Below are 22,500 nucleotides of genomic sequence, written 5' to 3' on the forward strand. Positions count from 1 at the left end.
GGGGGGGAAGTTGGCAGAATCGTTAGCACGCCGGGCGAAATGCTTAGCAGTATTTCGTTTACCACTACGTTCTGAGTTCAAATTCCGCCGAGGTCGACTTTGCCTTTCATCCTTTCGGGGTCGATAAATTGAGTACCTATTTCTTTACTGCCCGCAAGGGACTAAACACAGAGCGGACAAACAAGGCCAGACAGAGGTATTAAGTCGATTACATCGACCCCAGTGCGTAACTGGTACTTAATTTATCGACCCCGAAAGGATGAAAGGCAAAGTCGATCTCGGTGGAATTTGAACTCACGGTGGAATTTGAACTCACAACGTAACGCAGACGAAATACCGCTAAGCATTTCGCCCGGCGTGCTAACGTTTCTGCCAGCTCGCCACGATAAATTAAGTACCAGTTACGCACTGAGGTCGATATAATCGACTTGATCCGTTTGTCTGTCCTTGTTTGTCCCCTCTGTGTTTAGCCTCTTGTGGGTAGCAAAGAAATAGGTATTTTTCTGCCGTTACGTTCTGAGTTCAAATTCCACCGAGGTCGACTTTGCCTTTCATCCTTCCGGGGTCGATAAATTAAGTACCAGTTATGCACTGGGGTCGATAAATTAAGTACCAGTTATGCACTGCGGTCGATATAATCGACTTGATCCGTTTGTCCTTTTAGGTGTTTTAGGGCCTCTATGGGTCTTAATCCAGCCCTGCTGGAAAGACAAAGCTAGTGGAGAGAAGATGTTAAGAAATACTCTCTCAAGATATAAGGTGAGTAGGGGAGAGCATATGGAGAGAGAGAGAAAAGAGGGAGAAAAGGATGGATGGCTAATTGCGAGAAGAGAGCAACAGATGGTTAGAGATAGGGGGTAGAGGTGAACGTACTGAAAGGGGTCACGGGTGGAGATGCGGTCAGGGAAGACATGGTGCGTGCGGAAGAGGTGGGAGAGCACAGCTGTATAATAGAGCTATAAATACTCTCTTTTCTTCCAATATATACATGTGTGTGTGTGTGTGCGTGTGTGTGTGTGTGTGTGTGTGTGTGTACATTAGGTCGTCTCATAAATAATGTGTTTTTTTTTTTCAATTGCATGAACTAAAAGTCGGAGGGGGGAATGGGATAAACTACCTGCACCAACTTGCTATAACAGCAGGTAGTAATTTTACCTGGTGCTTATTCTTAGTGCAAGTTTTGAAGAGTGCAGTTCGATTTTAACGGCTAATTTTTTCAAAGCTACAATGGAAGTGACAAAGGAGCATATTTTGCTTTATGAGTTCAGTAAAGACAACAGAAGGTGAGAAGAATATTAATGCAGTATATGGGGATCAGACAATAACCCCAAGATTCCGAGTTCGATTCCAGACAGTGACCTGAATATCGAAAAATACCTTAGGAATGAGAACCCAGGTTCGAAATTTCCCCCAAGGCACCTGACGAAGGCTGGAGGGTATATCAGCCGAAACATGTTAACAACAAACAAGATGAGGAGAAATATCCGTCAAATGTAAATATTTGCATAATTCCTCATCTCTTAAATATAGAACTGAATAACGGTGGTTTCAGAAATTCCGAGCTGGAGACTACAGCCTAGAAGATGAGCCTTGTCCTGGAAAATCTTCAGAGCTCAACAACAAGGACGTCCTGCAAACCCAGGTGGAACAAAATCTCATCATAACTTGAGTAACTAGCAGAGAAGATTGGATTTGATCATTCAACTGTAGCAATAACCATTTTAGCCATTTTGAAATGTGGCACAAATTGGCAATATGACGTAATGTCTTTGCCGAAGAATTATCATTTTCGTTTTTTTTCCATTGGTTTTTATAACTGCTCATATAAAGATTCTAGAAGTTTCGTAAAGAATATCTGTCATGAATTTCGATTCTTTTTGAATCAAGTTGAGCAGTTATAAAAACTAATGGAAAAAAACAAAAATGATAATTCTTCGGCAAAGACACTACGTCATATTGCCAATTCAAAATGGCTAAAATGGTTATTGCTACACAACCATTCATCGATACCTGTGTACCATCAGAAAAGACAGCAAATTGGGCCGATCGGTTCCTCACAAACTTTCAAAGTCTAATTACAAGCAGAGATTGAATATGTGCTATTCTTTGCTGTCACATCTCACGAATGAACCTTTTTTTGGACTGAGTAGTGATGAGAAATGGGTTCTCTATGAAAATGTCAAGCACCAAAGACAGTGTGTAGGGAAAGGAGAACCTCTAGAACACCAGGCTAAAGAAGATCCTTACCCACATAAGGTGTTGTTACCTGTTTGTGTGGGACATGAAAGGTTTAGTCCACCTTGAACTTTTAAACCCAAACCAAACAATAACAAAGAAGATCTACTGTGAGCAGCTTAAGTCAGCGCAAGAAGAAAAACGACCATCTTTGGTTTCAAGACGAAAGGTGTTCTTCCATCAGGATTATGCTCAGCCACATACAACAAAGATGACATTCCAAAGGATGGAGCAGTTTGAATAGGAAACGATGCACCACCCACCATATTCACCGGACATTGCCCCATCTGATTATCATTTATTCTGCAGTCCTCAAAATCATTTGGACGGAAATATTATGAATTCTTTAGACAAGGTCAGAACAATACTGGAGGAGTATTTTTCGTCACGGACAAGTGAATTTTGGAAGAGGGGCCTTGCAAGTCTACCGGATAGATGGAAGAGCACTGTAGGAAATGAAGGGGAGTATATTTTAGATTAAAAAAGAACTTTATTTGATTTTTGAAAAATAAAAGCAGTATAACAAAAACATATATATATATATATATTCTCATTTACTCTTTTACTTGTTTCAGTCATTTGACTGCGGCCATGCTGGAGCACCGCCTTTAGTCGAGCAACTTGACCCCAGGACTTATTCTTTTGTAAGCCCAGTACTTATTCTATCGGTCTCTTTTGCTGAACCGCTAAGTAACAGGGACATAAACACACCAGCATCGGTTGTCAAGCAATGCTAGGGGGACAAACACAAACACACACACATATATATATATACATATATACGACAGGCTTCTTTCAGTTTCCGTCTACCAAATCCACTCACAAGGCTTTGGTTAGCCTAAGGCTATAGTAGAAGACACTTGCCCAAGGTTCAACGCAGTGGGACTGAACCCGGAACCATGTGGTTGGTTAGCAAGCTACTTACCACGAAATCCACTCGCAATGCTTTGGTTGGCCCAAGGCTATAGTAGAGAAACTATAGTAGAAAACCTGGTACTTTGTGCAAGGTGCCATGCATTGGGACTGAACCCAGAACCATGTGGTTGGGACGCCACCTTCTTACCATGTAGCCATTGTGTCTGTAGAAATAGAGTAGTCTGTTTGTATATCTGACCTTGTGTGATTTTTGTGAATGAATTTCTGTGCAAATGTGTTCAGCCAGGTGGAAAATATCACCTGACATGGAAGCAGGTGAGGGTTGATGACAGTAAGGGCATCCAGCCGTGGAAAATCTACTTTTATAGACTCCATCTGACCGATACAAGAATACAAAAATGGGCGTTAAAACAATAATGATGGCTTAGTGCAGTGCTTTTCAACCTTTTCGCTGGAGCGGAACCCCAAGGAAACATTCCACTGGCTCGAGGAACCCCTGTGCAATAATTTAATAGTCTTATGCACATATATCTGCACAGGAGAATTAAAAATTACTGTCGATTTTAGCATTTTTGTAACTTCTTGCGGAACTCCTGGACTGTAATAGCGGAACCCTAAGGTTCCACAGAACCCTGGTTGAAAACCACTGGCTTAGTGATTAGGGTGTTACACTTGTGATTGTTAAATAGTGGGTTCAATACCCAGACCTGATGGCTTGTTGTGTTCTTGAGCAAAACCCTTCATTTGACATTGCTCAAGTCCACTCGGCTGTAAATGGGGACCCATGCGACGGATTAGCCCTTCAATTGGGGAATGTTGGCCTGCTCACCCAGCTGCTGGGGGTCGTCTCATTTGGAAGGTAAAACAACACAAAGTGCATTGTGACCAGTGGTGTACAACGACATTTGATAATCTGGTCGATCCCATGATGCACAGGCATTGGTGTGGTAAGAAGCTTGCTCTCCAGCCACAGGGATCCGGTTTCAGTCCCGCTGCGTGGCACCTTGGGCAAGTGTCTTCTACTATAGCCTCGGGCTGACCAGAGCCTTGTGAGTGGATCTTGGTAGACAGAAACTGAAAGAAGCCCGTCGTGTGTATATATATATATATATATTTGTATGTATCTATGTATGTGTGTGTGTGTGTATATATCATCATCATCGTTTAGCGTCTGCTTTCCATGCTGGCATGGGTTGGACGGTGCAACTGGGGTCTGGGAAGCCAGAAGGCTGTACCAGGTCCAGTCTGATCTGGTGATGTTTCTACAGCTGGATGCCCTTCCTAACGCCAACCACTCCATGAGTGTAGTGGGTGCTTTTTACTCATAGAGTAAAAAGCACCCACTATATATATATATATATATGTGTATGCATGTTATATATGTATCTATGTATGTGTGTATGTATGTATCTATGTGTGTATCATCATCGTTTAACATCCACTTTCCATGCTGGCATGGGTTGGACGATTTGACTGGGGACTGGTAAACCAGATGGCTGCACCAGGCTCCAATCTTGATCTGGCAGAGTTTCTACAGCTGGACGCCCTTCCTAACGCCAACCACTCCGAGAGTGTAGTGGGTGCTTTTACGTGCCATCGGCATGAGGGCCAGTCAGGCGGTAGTGGCAGCGGCCACACTCAAATGGTGCTTTTTACGTGCCACCTGCACAGGAGCCAGTCCAGCGGCACTGGCAATGACCTTACTCAAATGTTTTTTCACGTGCCACCGGCACAAATGCCAGTGAGGCAACGCAGGTAACGATCACGCTCAAATGGTGCTCTTTTTAGCTGAACTGCAAGTAGTGCTGGGAGTCTATGAAACCATCACAAACACACACAGATACTCTTTACTCTTTTACTTGTTTCAGTCATTTGACTGTGGCCATGCTGGGGCACCACCTTTAGTCGAGCAAATCGACCCCAGGACTTATTCTTCGGAAGCCTAGTACTTATTCTATCGGTCTCTTTTGCCGAACCGCTAAGTTACGGGGATGTAAACACACCAGCATCGGTTGTCAAGCAATGTTGGGGAACAAACTCAGACACACAAACATATATATATATATATATGTATATATATATATATATATATATATATATATTCTACGGGCTTCTTTCAGTTTCCGTTTACCAAATCCACTCACAAGGCTTTAGTCGGCCTGAGGTTATAGTAGAAGACACCTGCCCAAGGTGCCACGCAGTGGGACTGAACCCGGAACCATGTGGTAAGAATCAGGGCATATCAACTTGTAGGGCACCAGAAATAACATAGAGCTTACAGTGAATTTTCCCCAAAGCCCGACACGTTCTGGCGGAATATTAGAACTAACCGAAACAAGGAAAACGATAAAAGAACATACAATAGGCTTCTTTCAGTTTCCATCTGCCAAATCCACTCACAAGGCATTGGTCAACCCAGGAGCCATAGTAGGCTTCTTTCAGTTTCCATCCTCCAAATCCACTCACAAGGCATTAGTCAACCCAGGAGCCATAGTAGGCTTCTTTCAGTTTCCATCCTCCAAATCCACTCACAAGGCATTGGTCAACCCAGGAGCGATAGTAGAAGAAACTCGCCCAAGGTGCCATGCAGTGGGACTGAACCCAGGATTATGTGATTGGAAAGCAGACTTCTTACCACACGGTCATAGCAAGACCAGGCCTATGGCAACATTGGCTAAACTAAGCTAAACTTCAGCCTTTTAGCATTTAAACCAGCCAAATCCAGGACAGATATTCTACAGTCTACAGGTGTTACGGTCAAACAGACCAGATCCAACCTCTCACACCTACCCTACAATGCCATTCGAAAAATAAACAAAGGCGCAGGAGTGGGCTGTGTGGTAAGTAGCTTGCTAACCAACCACATGGTTCCGGGTTCAGTCCCAGTGTGGCATCTTGGGCAAGTGTCTTCTGCTATAGCCTTGGGCCGACCAATGCCTTGTGAGTGGATTTGGCAGACAAAAACTGAAAGAAGCCCGTCGTGTATATGTATATATATATATGTGTGTGTGTGTGTGTGTGTGTGTGTCTGTGTTTGTCCCCCTAGCATTGCTTGACAACCGATGCTGGTGTGTTTACGTCCCCGTCACTTAGTGGTTCGGCAAAAGAGACCGATAGAATAAGTACTGGGCTTACAAAGAAGAAGTCCCGGGGTCGATTTGCTCGACTAAAGGCTGTGCTCCAGCATGGCCGCAGTCAAATGACTGAAACAAGTAAAAGAGTAATCGCATCATTGAAATCTCAAAGCTTTGAGCTAATGCATGGTTAATTCAAAAGTAGTATGAATAAATAAGCATTAGATTTGGCAGAGAAATCTGAATGCCAGTGGCATGAAAAAAGCACCCAGTACAATCTTATTTCTTTACTGCCCACAAGGGGCTAAACATAGAGGGGACAAACAAGGACAGACAAACGGATTCTCGGCAGAATTTGAACTCAGAACGTAACGGCAGACGAAATACTTATTTCTTTACTACCCAGAAGGGGCTAAACACAGAGTAGACAAACAAGGACAAACAGATTAAGTTGATTACATCAACCCCTGTGCATGACTGGTACTTAATTTATCGACTCTGAAAGGATGAAAGGCAAAGTCAACCTCGGCAGAATTTGAACTCACAACGAAACGGCAGACGAAATACCTATTTCTTTACTACCCACAAGGGGCTAAACATAGAGGTGACAAACGGATTAAGTCGATTACATCAACCCCTGTGCATGACTGGTACTTAATTTATCGACTCTGAAAGGATGAAAGGCAAAGTCAACCTCGGCGGAATTTGAACTCAGAACGTAACGGCAGACGAATACCTATTTCTTTACTACCACAAGGGGCTAAACATAGAGGTGACAAACGGATTAAGTCGATTACATCACCCCTGTGCATGACTGGTACTTAATTTATCGACTCTGAAAGGATGAAAGGCAAAGTCAACCTCGGCGGAATTTGAACTCAGAACGTAACGGCAGACGAAATACCTATTTCTTTACTACCCACAAGGGGCTAAACATAGAGGTGACAAACAAGGACAGACAAACGGATTAAGTCGATTTCATCAACCCCAGTGCATGACTGGTACTTAATTTATCGACCTCGAAAGGATGAAAGGCAAAAGTCGACCTCGGCGGAATTTGAACTCAGAACGTCACGGCAGACGAAATACCGCTAAGCATTTTGCCTGGCGTGCTAACATTTCTGCCAGCTTGCTGCCTTTAAAGAATAAATATTCTTTTCTACTCTAGGCACAAGGCCCCAAATTTTGGGGGAAGGAGCCAGTTGATTATATTGACCCCAATATGCAACTGGTACTTAATTTATCGACCCCGAAAGGATGAAAGGCAAAAGTCGACCTCGGCGGAATTTGAACTCAGAACGTCAAGGCAGACGAAATGCTGCTAAGCATTTCGCCCAGCGTCCTAACGTGTCAGCCAGCACCCAGCACATTCTGTTAAGATGTTTGGTGTTAGGAAGGGCATCCAGCTGTAAAGCCCTACCAAATCCCACACAGAAGTCTGATGCAGGCTCCTACCAGTCAGACTGTCCAACCCCTACCAGCGTGGAAGGTGGATGTTAAACAATGATGATGAAGGCCCATAGATACACATTTTTAGCGCCAACCCCAATGCTGTTGGTTTAAGATCCTCAGTTTTCCTTCAAGTGTCCCAGGAAAATGGTCTCAAACTGGGAGACCAGGCAGGGAGCCATGAACATACCCTCATGTTTAACTGTAGAAATGAACGGATCAGCGAAGGTAAAGAATACACACCACCCGTTTTATGGGGTTAGGGTTACGCCAAAACCATGTGGGGTGCATATTATTTAATTCAACCAATGGGTCTTGCCCACATGTCTCTACATGTTTCAGTGTGACAGTCAAAAGATCTTGCCCACATGTCTCTACATGTTTCAGTGTACCGAAAAGCATCACTTTTGTGCGTTATCATTTACAGGCTTCACTCACTGGACTGCAGCCATGTTGGGGCAACCCCTGGGGGGGGGGGTTAGTCAAACAAATCAACTCCAGTAGGTATTTTTCAAGTCTGGTACTTTTTTGATCATTCTCTTTTGCCAAACGGCTAAATCAGGGGATGTAAACAAACCAACACCACAAATTCTTTCACAGCCATTTTGTCAAACGAGCACAGTAGACTGAAATGATATTAACCAACTGCCCCACCTCCTTCTGCTTTCCTTTCAGGAGCAGTGTATTTTGGACTACATTGCCAAATGTTCTCTCATTTCGATAGGTGCAGGCATGGCTGTGTGGTAAAATGTTCGCTTCCCAGCCACATGGATCCAGGTTCAGTCCCACTGCATGGCAACATCAACAAATGTATTTTACAATAGCCTCGAGCAAACCAAAGCCTTGTGAGAGGATTTAGCAAATGGAAACTGAAAGAAGCCCATTGGATGTGTGTGTGAGTGTTTGTTCACCACCACCCCCACATCACAACTAGTTGGTTTTGTCTACGTCACTCTAACTTAGTGGTCCAGCAAAAGGGACTGATAGAATAAATACCAAGATCAAAAAGTAAGTACTGAGGTCAATTCATATTAAAAATTCTTCAAGGTGGTGCTCCAGAATGGTCGCAGTCTGACTTAAATCCTTAAAAATGTTTCAGCCCGAAGGCCGCGGCCATGCTGGGGCACCACCGCTGAAAAAAGTTTAAAAAATAAAAGACATCTATATATATAAAACTGAGAATGTGTGTGTGTGTCTGTATGTGTGAATCCCTTTGGAATGGGGAAACTATGTGTGTGTGTGTGTATTATATATATATATGTATACTAGCAGTATTGCCCAGCGTTGCTCGGGTTTGTTTCGACCCTTTAGAATTGGAATTTTTGAAAAGTAAAAATTCTGCATTATGTAGCTTGTTATTCTCTTTAAGTGAACATTTTCTGGTTGAAATACACCGGAAAATGGCGACACAGCAGTAAAAAAATCGTAAAAAATAGGGATTTTTCATAGAAAAAAAACACCTTTTTGATGTAAATAATTTTTGGTGTTAACATGGTCCAATTTGAATTTTTTCTTCTACGGAAGGAAGAGCAAGCCTTCTTCTATCATACTCTCAATTTTGGTCAACTTGCGCCACAGGGTCTCGGAGGAGATAGTGTTAGTTGAAGGCTACCAAACCTGCCATACACAGACAACTTCAGCTTTATATATATTACTCTTTTACTTGTTTCAGTCATTTGACTGCGGCCATGCTGGAGCACCGCCTTTAGTCGAGCAAATCGACCCCGGGACTTATTCTTTGTAAGCCCAGTACTTATTCTATTGGTCTCTTTTGCCGAACTGCTAAGTGACGGGGACGTAAACACACCAGCATCGGTTGTCAAGCAATGCTAGGGGGACAAACACACACACATATATACATATATATACATTTATACGACAGGCTTCTTTCAGTTTCCGTCTACCAAATCCACTCCCAAGGCATTGGTTGGCCCGGGGCTATAGCAGAAGACACTTGCCCAAGATGCCACGCAGTGGGACTGAACCCGGAACCATGTGGTTGGTTAGCATGCTACTTACCACACAGCCACTACTGCGCCTATATATATATATATATACACACACACACACACACACACAAAGTATGGGGGTTTAGTTCACAGGTGATCTAAACAATTAGGTACGCTAGGTAAGTGCTGTAACAAATTACTGGGGCTCCAAGGTTATAGCCGATATATTCGTTATGGAGCCATTGCAGATTTCTAAAGCAGCGGATATATAATTGCTAATGAGGACAAGAGACGTTAAGGCAAAGCAAATATCTCAAGTCATATACAATATTATCACTGGGAAAAGTTCAGTCTTACAGCTGTTTCAGGGATATCCCGGAGTATGGGATATTCCATCTTCAGAGACAAATAGACAAAACTAGGGAAAATGAGAATGATTTATGTTGTCATCTCATTAATATATACCATTCTCATTTTCCTTATTTTTTGCCTTAATATTTGTTGCCCTCTTGGTAGACGGAAACTGAAAGAAGCCCATCGTATATATGCTTGTGTGTGTGTGCATGTATATATCTGTGTGTGTGTGTCTTTGTATCCATGTGTGTTCCCCTATCACGACAGGCGGTGATGGTGTGTCTATGCCCAGGTAACTTAGCAGTTCAGCAAAAGATTCCAACAGAATAAGTACCAGCCTTTAAAAAAAGGAAAAAAAAGTCCTGGGGTCAATTTGATCAACTAAAAAAAAATACCCTTTGAGGCAGTGCTCCAGCATGGCCACAGTCAAATGACTGAAACAAGTAAAAGATAAAATACATACATATATATATATATATAGGCGCAGGAGTGGCTGTGTTGTAAGTAGCTTGTTTACCAACCACATGGTTCCGGGTTCAGTCCCACTGCGTGGCACCTTGGGCAAGTATCTTCTACTCCAGTCTCGAGCCGACCAAAGCCTTGCAAGTGAATTTGGTAGATGGAAACTGAAAGAAGCTTGTCGTATGTGCATGTATATATCTGTCTGAAAAAGAGGGATTTTCTACTCTTCTCCTCTGGAAGCCATCTGCTCGCGATACCAGAGGGTGCACACTCTCCTACCCTGATGTAATCTCCAGGAATACAGGCATCCAGCAACAGGACCTCCGTAATGCCATGATGGACCGTGAAGTCTGGCGTAGCATGGTAAATTCCATTGTCTCGACCACGGTCGAACAATGATGAGGATATATCTGTCTGTGTGTGTGTGTGTGTTTTTGTATCCATGTGTGTTCCCTATCACCGCTGCTCGACAGTGATGGTGTGTCTACGCCCACGTAACTTAGCGGTTCAGCAAAAGATATCAATATATATATATATATATAGGCACAGGCATGGTTGTGTGGTAAGTAGCTTGCTTACCAACCACATGCGTGGCACCTTGGGCAAGTGTCATCTACTATAGCCTCAGACCAACCACAGCCTTGTGAGTGGATTTGGTAGAGGGAAACTGAAAGAAGCCTGTCGTATATATATGACTGTGTATGTCTATGTCCCCGTAACATAGCAGTTCGGCAAAAAGAGACCGATAGAATAAGTACTAGGCTTACAAAGAATAAGTCCTGGGGTCGATTTGTTTGACTAAAGGCGGTGCCCCAGCATGGCCGCAGTCAAATGACTGAAAAGAATAAAAGAATATATATATACATTCATATATATACACACAAATATACATACAAAAGTATATATACATATATACACACACATATAAACATATGTATACATATATACACGTACATACACATATATCTTTTATTTGTTTCATTTAGACTGCTGCCATGCTGGAGCAACACCTTTGAGTTTTAAGTCAAATGAATCGACTATTTTTCAGCTTAGTACTTTTCTATCAGTTCCTTTTGGCGAATTGCTAAGTTACATGGATGAACACATACAAACACTGGTTGTCAAGCAGTGGGTGGGGACAAACACAAACAATGAAACAAAGGCACACGCACAAATGAAGTGCTTCTTTCAGTTTCCCTCTACCAAATCCACTCAGAGGGCTTTTGGTTGGCCCGAGGCTATAGCAGAAGACACTTGCCCAAGGTGCCATGCAGTGGGACTGAACCCAGAACCATATGGTTGGGAAGCAAGCTTCTTACATAGAAGGTGGCGAGCTGGCAGAATCGTTAGCACACCAGGTGAAATGCTTAGCAGTATTTCATCTGTCTTCATGTTCTGAGTTCAAATTCCGCCGAGGTTGACTTTGTCTTTCATCCTTTCAGGGTCGATTAAATAAGTACCAGTTATACACTGGGGTTGATATAATCGACTTAATACCTTTGGCTATCCTTGTTTGTCCCCTCTGTGTTTAGCCCCTTGTGGGTAGTAAAGAAATAGGTATTTCGTCTGTTTTCACGTTCTGAGTTCAAATTCCACCGAAGTCAACTTTGCCTTTCATCCTTCCGGGGTCGATTAAATAAGTACCAGTTGTGCACTGGGGTTGATGTAATCAGGTTAATCCCTTTGTCTGTCCCTGTTTGTCCCCTATATGATTAGCCCCTTGTGGGCAATAAAAAATATACATAAACACATACACAACATCATAAGCGGAAAGTGTAACCTCTCGAAAGAGCTGTTCTTCACTCCTGCTCCAGAGCGTCGGCTGCGGGGTCACTCAGAAAAGCTCTATCTGCGACGACTTCATCTCAATCGAAGGAGAAGGGCTTTCTCCGTCCGGGTTGCGGATCCGTGGAATAAGCTACCGGACGAGATAGTGAAGATGCCGATGACCACTCGGTTCAAGGTCTCTCTTGACCAGAAATGGCCTGAACTCTTTGCATGAACACCACCCTGTACATAACTCCATGTCCCCCTACATGGCCTTGCTTTTTGCTTTTTGAGCCAAAAAATTAACTTAAATTAACTTAAACTTAAATGTAAATTCACACACACACACATAACTAACATCTGCTAAGAAAGGACCCTAAACATTCATTGGACTCTGAAAATGGCTACAAAAATTCTTAGGTAAGGCATTTTATTGTTTCTAATGTACAACAAAATGACAATTAAACCAGTTTAATTAGTCTTTCTGATCACAGGTGCCCTTGTCTCAAAGTATTATTTACACCTGTGAATAGAATCCCTGAATGTCAACTAGTTTTAAGGTCTGTTGTATTATGTCTACAAAATATTCAATGAAATAGTAATGAATTCTGTTTAATGTGTCTTAGGGGTTATAAAACGTGAAATGGGGGTTTGTCAACTGAAGAATGCTTGTATTTTATCCTGATGTTTACAGGCATATTACATACCTTGGACAGATAGGTGTGTATATATATATATAGGTAGACAGATGAAGATAGATATATATATAAGGTAGATAGATAGACAGATATAGATAGATAGATAGATATAGATAGATAGATATAGATAGATATATAGATAGATAGATATACAGATATAGATAGATAGGTATATAGATAGATAGACAAATATAAATAGACAGATATAGATAGATGGATGGATGGATGGATAGACAGACAGGAAGATAGATAGACAAATAGACACAGATGATAGGTACACAGACATATATACGCACGCATATACACATTTTACATGTTTGTTTGTGTATATATGAAAGAAATTCTGTGTATATATATATATTACACACACATGTGTGCTTTGTGTAGCATTGTATATATAGAAAGTGTTTGTGACTCCTACAGTGTGCACATATATGCATGTGTGTGTGTATATATGTACACACATTCACACATATATATGTGTGTGTATATATATATATATATATGTCAAAAGCAACAAGGAAGTGTAAGCATTTATGACAATGTGTGTGTGTGCATGTAATGGTATATTTGTCAATGATTAACAAGATAAGTGGATGCGTTGTTTGTGAATGAATGCATGTCAGAGGGAGTGTGTGTGTGTGGGTCGCCTATTTAATCTGATCTGTTGGTGATAATATCACTGTGTGTGTGTGTATGTATGTGTGTGTGAGAGAGAGAGAGCTTGTCAAAAACTGACAGGGTTTTGTGAATGAGTTTAGGCGGAGAATAATAGTATTGACGGAAGGGAAACGAAACACACACACACACACATATATATACATATATATATTTCTTTACTGCCCACAAGGGGCTAAACATAGAGGGGACAAACAAGGACAAATGAAGGGATTGAGTCGATTACATCGCCCCCCCCCCAGTGCGAAACTGGTACTTTATTTATCGACCCCGAAAGAATGAAAGGCAAAGTTGACCTAGGCGGAATTTGAACTCAGAACGTAGTGGTAAACGAAATACCGCTAAGCATTTCGCCCGGTGCGATAACGTTTCTGCCAGCTCGCCGCCTTATATATATGATAGATATGCATATACATATATATACATACATATATATATATACACCCACAAACATATATACACACATATATATGATAGATATGCATATACATATATATACACCCACAAACATATATACACACATATATATGATAGATATGCATATACATATATATACACCCACAAACATATATACACACATATATGATAGATATGCATATACATATATATACATATATATATACACCCACAAACATATATACACACATATATATGATAGATATGCATATACATATATATACATATATATATACACCCACAAACATATATACACACATATATATGATAGATATGCATATACATATATATACATATATATATACACCCACAAACATATATACACACATATATATGATAGATATGCATATACATATATATACATATATATATACACCCACAAACATATATACACACGTATATATGATAGATATGCATATACATATATATACATATATATATACACCCACAAACATATATACACACGTATATATGATAGATATGCATATACATATATATACATATATATACACACATCACACATATATTGAGAGAGAAAGACAGAGAGAGAGAGTGAGACGGAGTCTTTTACACAGTTCAGCTGGGGCACCGCTTTGCTTACAGAGCTTAATCAAAACAAAATCTGCCCCAGTTCCTTCTTTTCTTGTTTTAAAGTTTAGTACTTATTCTATCGGTAACATTTTGTCGAACCACCACATCACGTGAACGTAAACACACCAACACCAGACAACAGACAAGCACACGCACATACACACACACCGTTCTTCTTTCAGTTTCCCTCTACAGTATTCATAGGCTTTGGTCGGCCTGGGGTTATAGTAGACGGGACTTGTCCAAGGTGCTGCCCGGTGGGACCGAACCAAGAACCATGTTCTTGCAAATATACATTTTACATGCATTGGCTCACATTAATCTTTACGGATGTGAGTTCGTATCCCACGGACGGCCTTCAGTTTTATAGCCTTATCAACTTCGAGTTTCACAGTTAAGACGATTACATATATAGGAGTGGCTGTGTGGTAAGTAGCTTGCTTACCAACCACATGATTCCGGGTTCAGTCCCACTGCGTGGCACCTTGGGCAAGTGTCTTCTACTATAGCCTCGGGCCGACCAATGCCTTGTGAGTGGATTTGGTAGATGGAAACTGAAAGAAGCCCGTCGTATATATGTATATGTATATATATATATATATGCGTGTGTGTGTTTGTGTGTCTGTGTTTGTCCCCCTAGCATTGCTTGACAACTGATGCTGGTGTGTTTACGTCCCCGTCACTTAGCGGTTCGGCAAAGGAGACCGATAGAATAAGTACTGGGCTTACAAAGAATAAGTCCCGGGGTCAATTTGCTCGACTAAAGGCGGTGCTCCAGCATGGCCGCAGTCAAATGACTGAAACAAGTAAAAGAGTAAAGAGTATTATCTTTACGGATGTGAGTTCGTATCCCACGGACGGCCTTCAGTTTTATAGCCTTATCAACTTCGAGTTTCACAGTTAAAACGATTACATATATATACACATCCACACACACACGTGTGCATATACACGAATACTGTTACTGTTTTATATCACTAAACTCAATGTCAATCCTGATCGTGTACAACTGTGATCAAAAGGCACTCTAGCCGTGACCATCCCGCCATTTAGAGTTATGTGGTACAACGTTATCTAATGTAGACTTTCCTTCTTTTTTTTCTAAGACAATCGCACGGGTCTTCTATTTCTAGCAGGCCGATCAAACCACGTGGAGAGACTCCCTTTGGGTGGTGTTTACTGTATATGAGAAACAAGTGCTACTTCACAAGCAAATGGTTACGGGTTCAAACCCAGTGCATGACACCTTGAGCAAGTGTTTTCAACTTTCAAGTCTCGGCCGACCAAATCCTTCTGAATGGACGTGTGTGTGTGGGGAGGGAAGGGTTTTTGTTTCTGTACTTGACTCCCCCACACACCACCACCACCACCTCGACAACCGGTGTTGGTGTGTTTACGTCCCCGTAACTTAGCGGTCCAGCAAAAGTGACAGACAGACAGACCAATAAGTTCCAGGTTTAAAATAAGGGGTCGACTCCTTCAACTAAAAAATTCTTCAAAGTGGTGCCCCAGCATGGCCGCAGTCTAATGACTGAAACAAGTAAAAGATAAAAGATGTGTGTGGGCGTAGGCCATAGTTAAGAAGCTTGTCTCCCAACCATAGGATCTTGGTTTCAGTCCCACTGCGTGGCACCTTGAGCAAGTATCTTCTATAATAACCCTTTGCAGAGATTTGGCAGAGAGGGAAACTATAAGACCATCGTATATGTGTGTCGGCTTCCACCACTGCTTGACAACCGATGTTGGTGTGTTTACGTCTATCGGTTCGGTAAAAAGAGACCGATAGCATAAAACAAATACTGAGATCGGGGGGGGAGAGGGGCGATTTTGTTCCGACTAAGAACTTTTCAAAAACAGTGCCCCAGCATGGCCGCAGTCCGATATATACGTAGCTGGATCTTGCATTTCTTATTTGTTTGTCACTTGACTGCGGCCATGCTGGGGCAACGCCTAGAAGAATATTCAGTCGAAGGAATCGAGCCCGGCATTTGATTTTCATTCATAAAACTGGTCAATCGGTTCCTTTTGTTGAACCGCTAGGTTAGGAGGACGTAACCACACCAACACCGGCTGGCAAGCGGTGTGGGTGGAGAAAGACAGTCACAGACACACACATTAAAAATATATATATATATATATATACACAGGTGGTAAAGAGTATGTACACCACCCGTTTTCGACATAACAGAAACCCTAACCCCTAACCCTAAACACCGGGTGTACCCATTCTTTATTTTCGCCTATTATAATTGTTCCTTATTTCTTTATTGCCCACAAGGGGCTAAACATAGAGGGGGCAAACAAGGACAGACAAATGGATTAAGTCGATTATATCGATCCCAGTGCGTAACTGGTACTTATTTACACACACACACATATTCTTTTTTGTAAGCCCAGCACTTATTCTATCGGTCTCTTTTGCCGAACCGCTAAGTTACGGGGACATAAACACACCAGCATCGGTTGTCAAGAAATGCTAGGGGGACAAACACACACACATACATATATATATACGACAGGCTTCTTTCAGTTTCCATCTACCAAATCCACTCACAAGGCTTTGGTCGGCCGGAGGCTATGGTAGAAGACACCTGCCCAAGGTTGCCACGCAGTGGGACTGAACCCCGGAACCATGTGGCCGGGGAGACAAGCGTCTTACCTACTACCACACAGCCACGCCTACGCAGATGAGTATGTATTTGAGGGGAGGGGCAGAGCAAATGAAAGTAAGATTCGACTCAGATGGTGAAGGGGGGGGTTAAGCATTTTAATAACAGGTTGATTCGGTTCCAGAACGGAGTTTTGGTGGCGCAGAAACACATCGACATCCTCAAATGTGCCAACTGGGATGCCGTAGACATAGACGAAAAAAATTGGAATGCAGAGCTGAGTCAACATGTTTATATATATATATATATATATATATATATATATAGGTACATGTGTGTATGTATATATATATATATGGGTACATGCGTGTATATATATACAGGGTGTCCCCCCCAAAAATGTATACACACCTTAAATAATTGTAAATTTGTTATTCTTTCTAAGCCTAGTACTTATTCTATCGTTCTCTTTTGCCGAACCACTGTGTGTATACATTTTTGGGGGACACCCTGTATATATATAGGTACATGTATGCACATCTATATACATACATACGTACATGTATATACATATATATATATATGCATACATAGGTAGACGTATGTATATATATATATATACATATACACATACGTACATATATATATATATACATATGTACATACAAACATACATACAAACATATACATACATATGTATATACAAACATACATACATATACATATGTACATAGACATTCGTACATACATACATATACATACATACATACATATACAATCAGACATACATACATACACGCACATACATACATATGCACATACAAACATATTTACATACATACATATATGTGTGTGTGTGTATACACAAACACGGTTGTGAGAGACCATACATGTGTTTGTATGCATACATACATACATACATGCATACATACATACATACATGCATACATACATACATACATACATACATGTATACATACATACATATATGTATACATACATGTATACATACATACATACATACATACCTACATATATACATACACACATACATACATATATACATACGTACATACATACATACATGCATACATACATACCTACATATATACATACATACATACATACATAAATACATACATACATGCATACATATATGCATACATACACGCATACATACATACATTCATACATACATACATATATACATACAACATACATACATACATACGTACATACATATATACACGCATATACAAACACACACTCATGGCATATATGATTGTATACACAATAACAGAACGGAGTGCTTGTATAACAAATACATAAATATATATATATGTGTGTGTATATATATCTATGTTATGCAATATATATGCGTATATATATGTGTGTGTGAGTGTGTGTGTGTGTGTATGTCTGTGTGTGTGTGAGTGTGAGTGCAAGGCTCGCCGACTCCCCCTCACACTCCGGCCTAGCTCTGAGAAACCTACCTGGCTATCGTGATGCACTTGGTGTTCGACTCCTGGGTGGTTATCGCCTTCTCCAGCTCGTCAATGCCTCCACATTTTTTCAGCTTCTTTACCAAGCTCTTCACCGCCTTTTCGGACCACTTATCTTCTTTTTCCGATTCTCCTTTCTTCCAACCTAACAAACGTTTCACTATCGGTGGCGTGAACGGTGACAACGAATTCATGTCTCGCCTAATCTCGCTCCGCACCTCTCGCTCGCTCTCGTCGCCTCCGCCTTCACGTAACCCTCCTTCCTTACACTCATACTCTCACTCTCTTACACGCTTACACTTACACTGACACTCAGACATTTTCCCTCGCTTTGCGTCTATCTATCTCTCCCTCCCTCATTTTACTCGCCCCTCTCTCTCTTTCATTCAACACCTCTCCCTCGCTCTCGTCGCCTCCGCCTTCGTATAATCCTCCTTCCTTACACTCATACTCTCACTCTCTTACACGCTTACACTTACACTGACACTCAGACATTTTCCCTCCCTTTGCGTCTATCTATCTCTCCCCTCTCTCTGTTTCATTCCATACCTCTCCCTCTCTCTCGTCGCCTCCGCCTTCGCATAACCCTTCTTCCTTACACTCATACTTTTACTCCCTTACACTCTCTCTTTCATTCCACACCTCTCCCTCGCTCTCGTCGCCTCCGCCTTCGTATAACCCTCCTTCCTTACACTCATACTTTTACTCTCTTACACGCTTACACTTACACTGACACTCAGACATTTTCCCTCCCTTTGCGTGTCTCTCTGTTTCATTCCACACCTCTCCCTCGCTCTCGTCGCCTCCGCCTTCACGTAACCCTCCTTCCTTACACTCATACTCTTACACTCAGACGTTTTCCCTCGCTTTGCATCTATGTATCTCTCCCTCCCTCATTTTACTCTCCCCTCTCTGTCTTTAATTCCACACCTCTCCCTCTCTCTCGTCGCCTCCGCCTTCGTATAACACTCATACTTTTACTCTCTTACACGCTTGCACTTACACTGACACTCAGACATTTTCCCTCCCTTTGCGTCTATCTATCTCTCCCTCCCTCATTTTACTCTCCCCTCTCTCTCTTTCATTCAACACCTCTCCCTCGCCCTCGTCGCCTTCGCATAACCCTTCTTCCTTAGACTTATACTCTTACTCTCTTACACTCAGACGTTTTCCCTCCCTTTGTATCTATGTATCTCTCTCTCCCTCATTTTACTCTCCCCTCTCTCTTTCATTCCTCTCGCTCTCGTCGCCTCCGCCTTCACATAACCCTCCTTCCTTACACTCATACTCTTACTCTCTTACACTTAGACTTACACTCAGACATTTTCCCTCGCTTTGCGTCTATGTATCTCTCTCTCTCTCTCTCTCATTTTACTCTCCCCTCTCTGTCTCATTCCACACCTCATACTCTGTCACCTTCGTTCTACTCCTCACACTTTGGTTGTTCCCTCTCATTTTGTCTTTCTTTTCCTTTCTCCTCTTTCTCTATATGTCTCTCTCACTCTGCACCTCACACTTTGATTGTTCCCTCTCTTTTTTGTCGCTATCTTATCCCTCCCTTTTCTTTTTCAGTCTGTCTCTCTCTTTCTGCACCTCACACTGTTATTGTTGCCTCTCTTTTTGTCTGCATTTCCCTCCCTCCTCTATTTTCCTCTGTCTCTCTCATTCTGCACCTCACACACTGATTGCTCCCTCTCTTTTTGTCTGTCATTCCCTCTCTTCTCTTTTTCTGTCTGTCTCTCTCATTCTGCACCTCACACACTGATTGTTCCCTCTCTTTTTGTCTGCCTTTCCCTCTCTTCTCTTTTCCTGTCTGTTTCTCTCTTTCTGCACCTCACACACCGATTGTTACCTCTCTTTCTTGTCGGTCTTTTCTTCCCTTTTCTCTTTCACTCTATCTCTCTCTTCTTGCACCTCACACCCTGATCCCTCTCTTTTTGCTTATTTGTATATCTCTCCCTCATTTCACTCCTCATTTTCTGCTTCTTCCTCTCTCTTTGTCTATCACTATATCTCTCTTTTTCTTTCGTTGCCATTTTCTCTCTTTCCACTCACCCTTTCTCTCTCTCTTTCATTCTCTTACTCACACTCTTGCAACCCCCTCTCTTTTGCTTTGACTGTATATCTCTCTACTGCCCCCTCCCTCTTTCATTCCACATCTTTTAAATATATGGATGAGCAAAAAGAGAGGAACAAACTAGAGTGAGGAAAGGAATGAGAGAGAGAAAGGAGAAAGGCAGGGAAAGAAAAGGAAGGAAGAGACAAAAAAGAGAGGGAACGAATTGGGTGTGAGGAGTGGAATGAGGGAGTTAGGGGATGAGATGTTTCCCCCTCTCTTTTTGTCTTTGTACATCTTTCGGTCTCCCCCTCTCAATCACTCATTCCATTCTTCTCTCTCTTTATCTATCTGTATCTCCCTCTCTCCCTTCCTCTCTGTAGCATTATCTGTCTTCCATTTCACTCCCTCTCTCTCTCTCTCTCTCATTCTTTTCCTATTGTTGCCTCTGTCTATCCCTTTTTCTCCTCCGACTCTTGCATTCTACTCCTCATACTCTCTTTATCCCCTCTCTTTTTGTCTATCTCTATATCTCTCTATACCCTCTCCCCCTCTTACTATCTACATGTATTTCACTTTCCTTCTCCTCTTCACACCCCTGCTCCCTCATTCCACTCCTCTTTCCTTACATTCTGACTTCTCCCTCCCTTCATATACTTGTTTCTCACTCCTCATGCCCTCCTTCCACCCTCTTTATTGTCTATCTGTATATCACCATCTCTCCTCTTCCTCTTCCTCTGTCATTCCTCACCTCATACCCATGTTGTTCCCTCTTTATCTATCTGTCTATCCCTCACATTCTGCCCCTTTCTCTTTCTCATATTCTACTGCTCACCCCTTACACTTACACCTCGACTTCCCCCTCTCTATGTATCTATGTCTCTCTCTCTCTCCCTCAGCTTCCCTGATAGTATGAACAATTTACCCTACTCCCCTTCTCTCTCTTTCTTACATCTCTCAGTCTTCTCCCCTTCTCTGATGCTACTCCTTACACTTCTCTTCCCTCTCTTATTTGTCTATCTCTCTTTCCTCCCCTTCTTTCTCTCCCTCATTCCAAACAACTCCCTGGTTGTTCCTTTGCTTGCACCTTATTGCCCCCTCTCTTTCGGTTTGTCTCTATATCTCTCTCTCCTCCTCCTGCTCCCTCTCTCTCTCTCTCTCTCCCCTCTCTCTCTCTCTCTCTGCTCGTTGCTTTGTCTAACTCATTCATTCCCTCTCTTTGTCTCTCCGTAAATCTCTCCCTCCCCCTCTCTCTCTCTCTCTATCTATCTCTCTCTCTCTCTTCCTCCTCCTCCTGCTCCTCTCTCTCTCTCCCCTCTCTCTCTGCTCGTCTGCTTTGTCTAACTCATTCGTTCCCTCTCTTTTAGTCTCTTCCTCCCTTCTCTGTGTTTATATCTCTCTTCCTCCTCCTCCTGCTCCTCCTCCTGCTCCCCTCTCTCTCTCTGCTCGTCCTCTCTTCCTCCTACTCCTGCTCCTTCTCCTCTCCCCTCTCTCTCTCTCTGCTCGTTGCTTTGTCTAACTCATTCATTCCCTCTCTTTGTCTCTCCGTAAATCTCTCCCTCCCCCTCTCTCTCTTTGTCTCTCTCTGTCTCCCCTTGTATTCACCCCTTCTCTTTGTCTCTGTGTGATTCACTCCAACTCCCCATTATTCTCTCTCCATACCACACACAGCCATGCATCTGGATTTTCACTCTTCTCTCTCTCCCCTCTCTCTCTTTATCTCTATATCTATATATCCCTCTCT

At 42.1% G+C, this 22,500-nt stretch overlaps 1 protein-coding gene and 1 long non-coding RNA gene across 5 annotated transcripts in view; one reads left to right on the forward strand and one right to left on the reverse strand.

Moving 5' to 3' along the window:
- Window positions 1-14,572, forward strand: part of LOC118768523 — a 19,310-nt gene extending 4,738 nt beyond the window's left edge. The window contains exons 2-3 of the long non-coding RNA XR_005004345.1: window positions 10,341-10,343; window positions 14,562-14,572. This is a non-coding gene — a long non-coding RNA (uncharacterized LOC118768523). The remainder of the gene's footprint in view (window positions 1-10,340; window positions 10,344-14,561) is intronic.
- Window positions 1-18,970, reverse strand: part of LOC115226545 (mothers against decapentaplegic homolog 3) — a 76,353-nt gene extending 57,383 nt beyond the window's left edge. For 3 of the 4 annotated variants that reach the window (XR_005004344.1, XR_005004343.1, XM_029797547.2), the window contains exon 1: window positions 18,692-18,969. Coding sequence is in view for 2 of the 4 variants with exons in the window: in XM_029797547.2 (XP_029653407.1) it covers window positions 18,692-18,894 (203 nt within the window). In the remaining 2 variants the exon portion in view is untranslated. Of the gene's footprint in view, window positions 1-18,691 lie in introns of all 4 variants that reach the window. The other variant, XM_036515200.1, reaches the window with a different exon arrangement.
- Window positions 18,971-22,500: the final 3,530 nt, after the last annotated feature.

Source organism: Octopus sinensis, linkage group LG30 (genome assembly GCF_006345805.1).
Source record: "Octopus sinensis linkage group LG30, ASM634580v1, whole genome shotgun sequence".
NCBI classification, from domain to species: domain Eukaryota; kingdom Metazoa; phylum Mollusca; class Cephalopoda; order Octopoda; family Octopodidae; genus Octopus; species Octopus sinensis.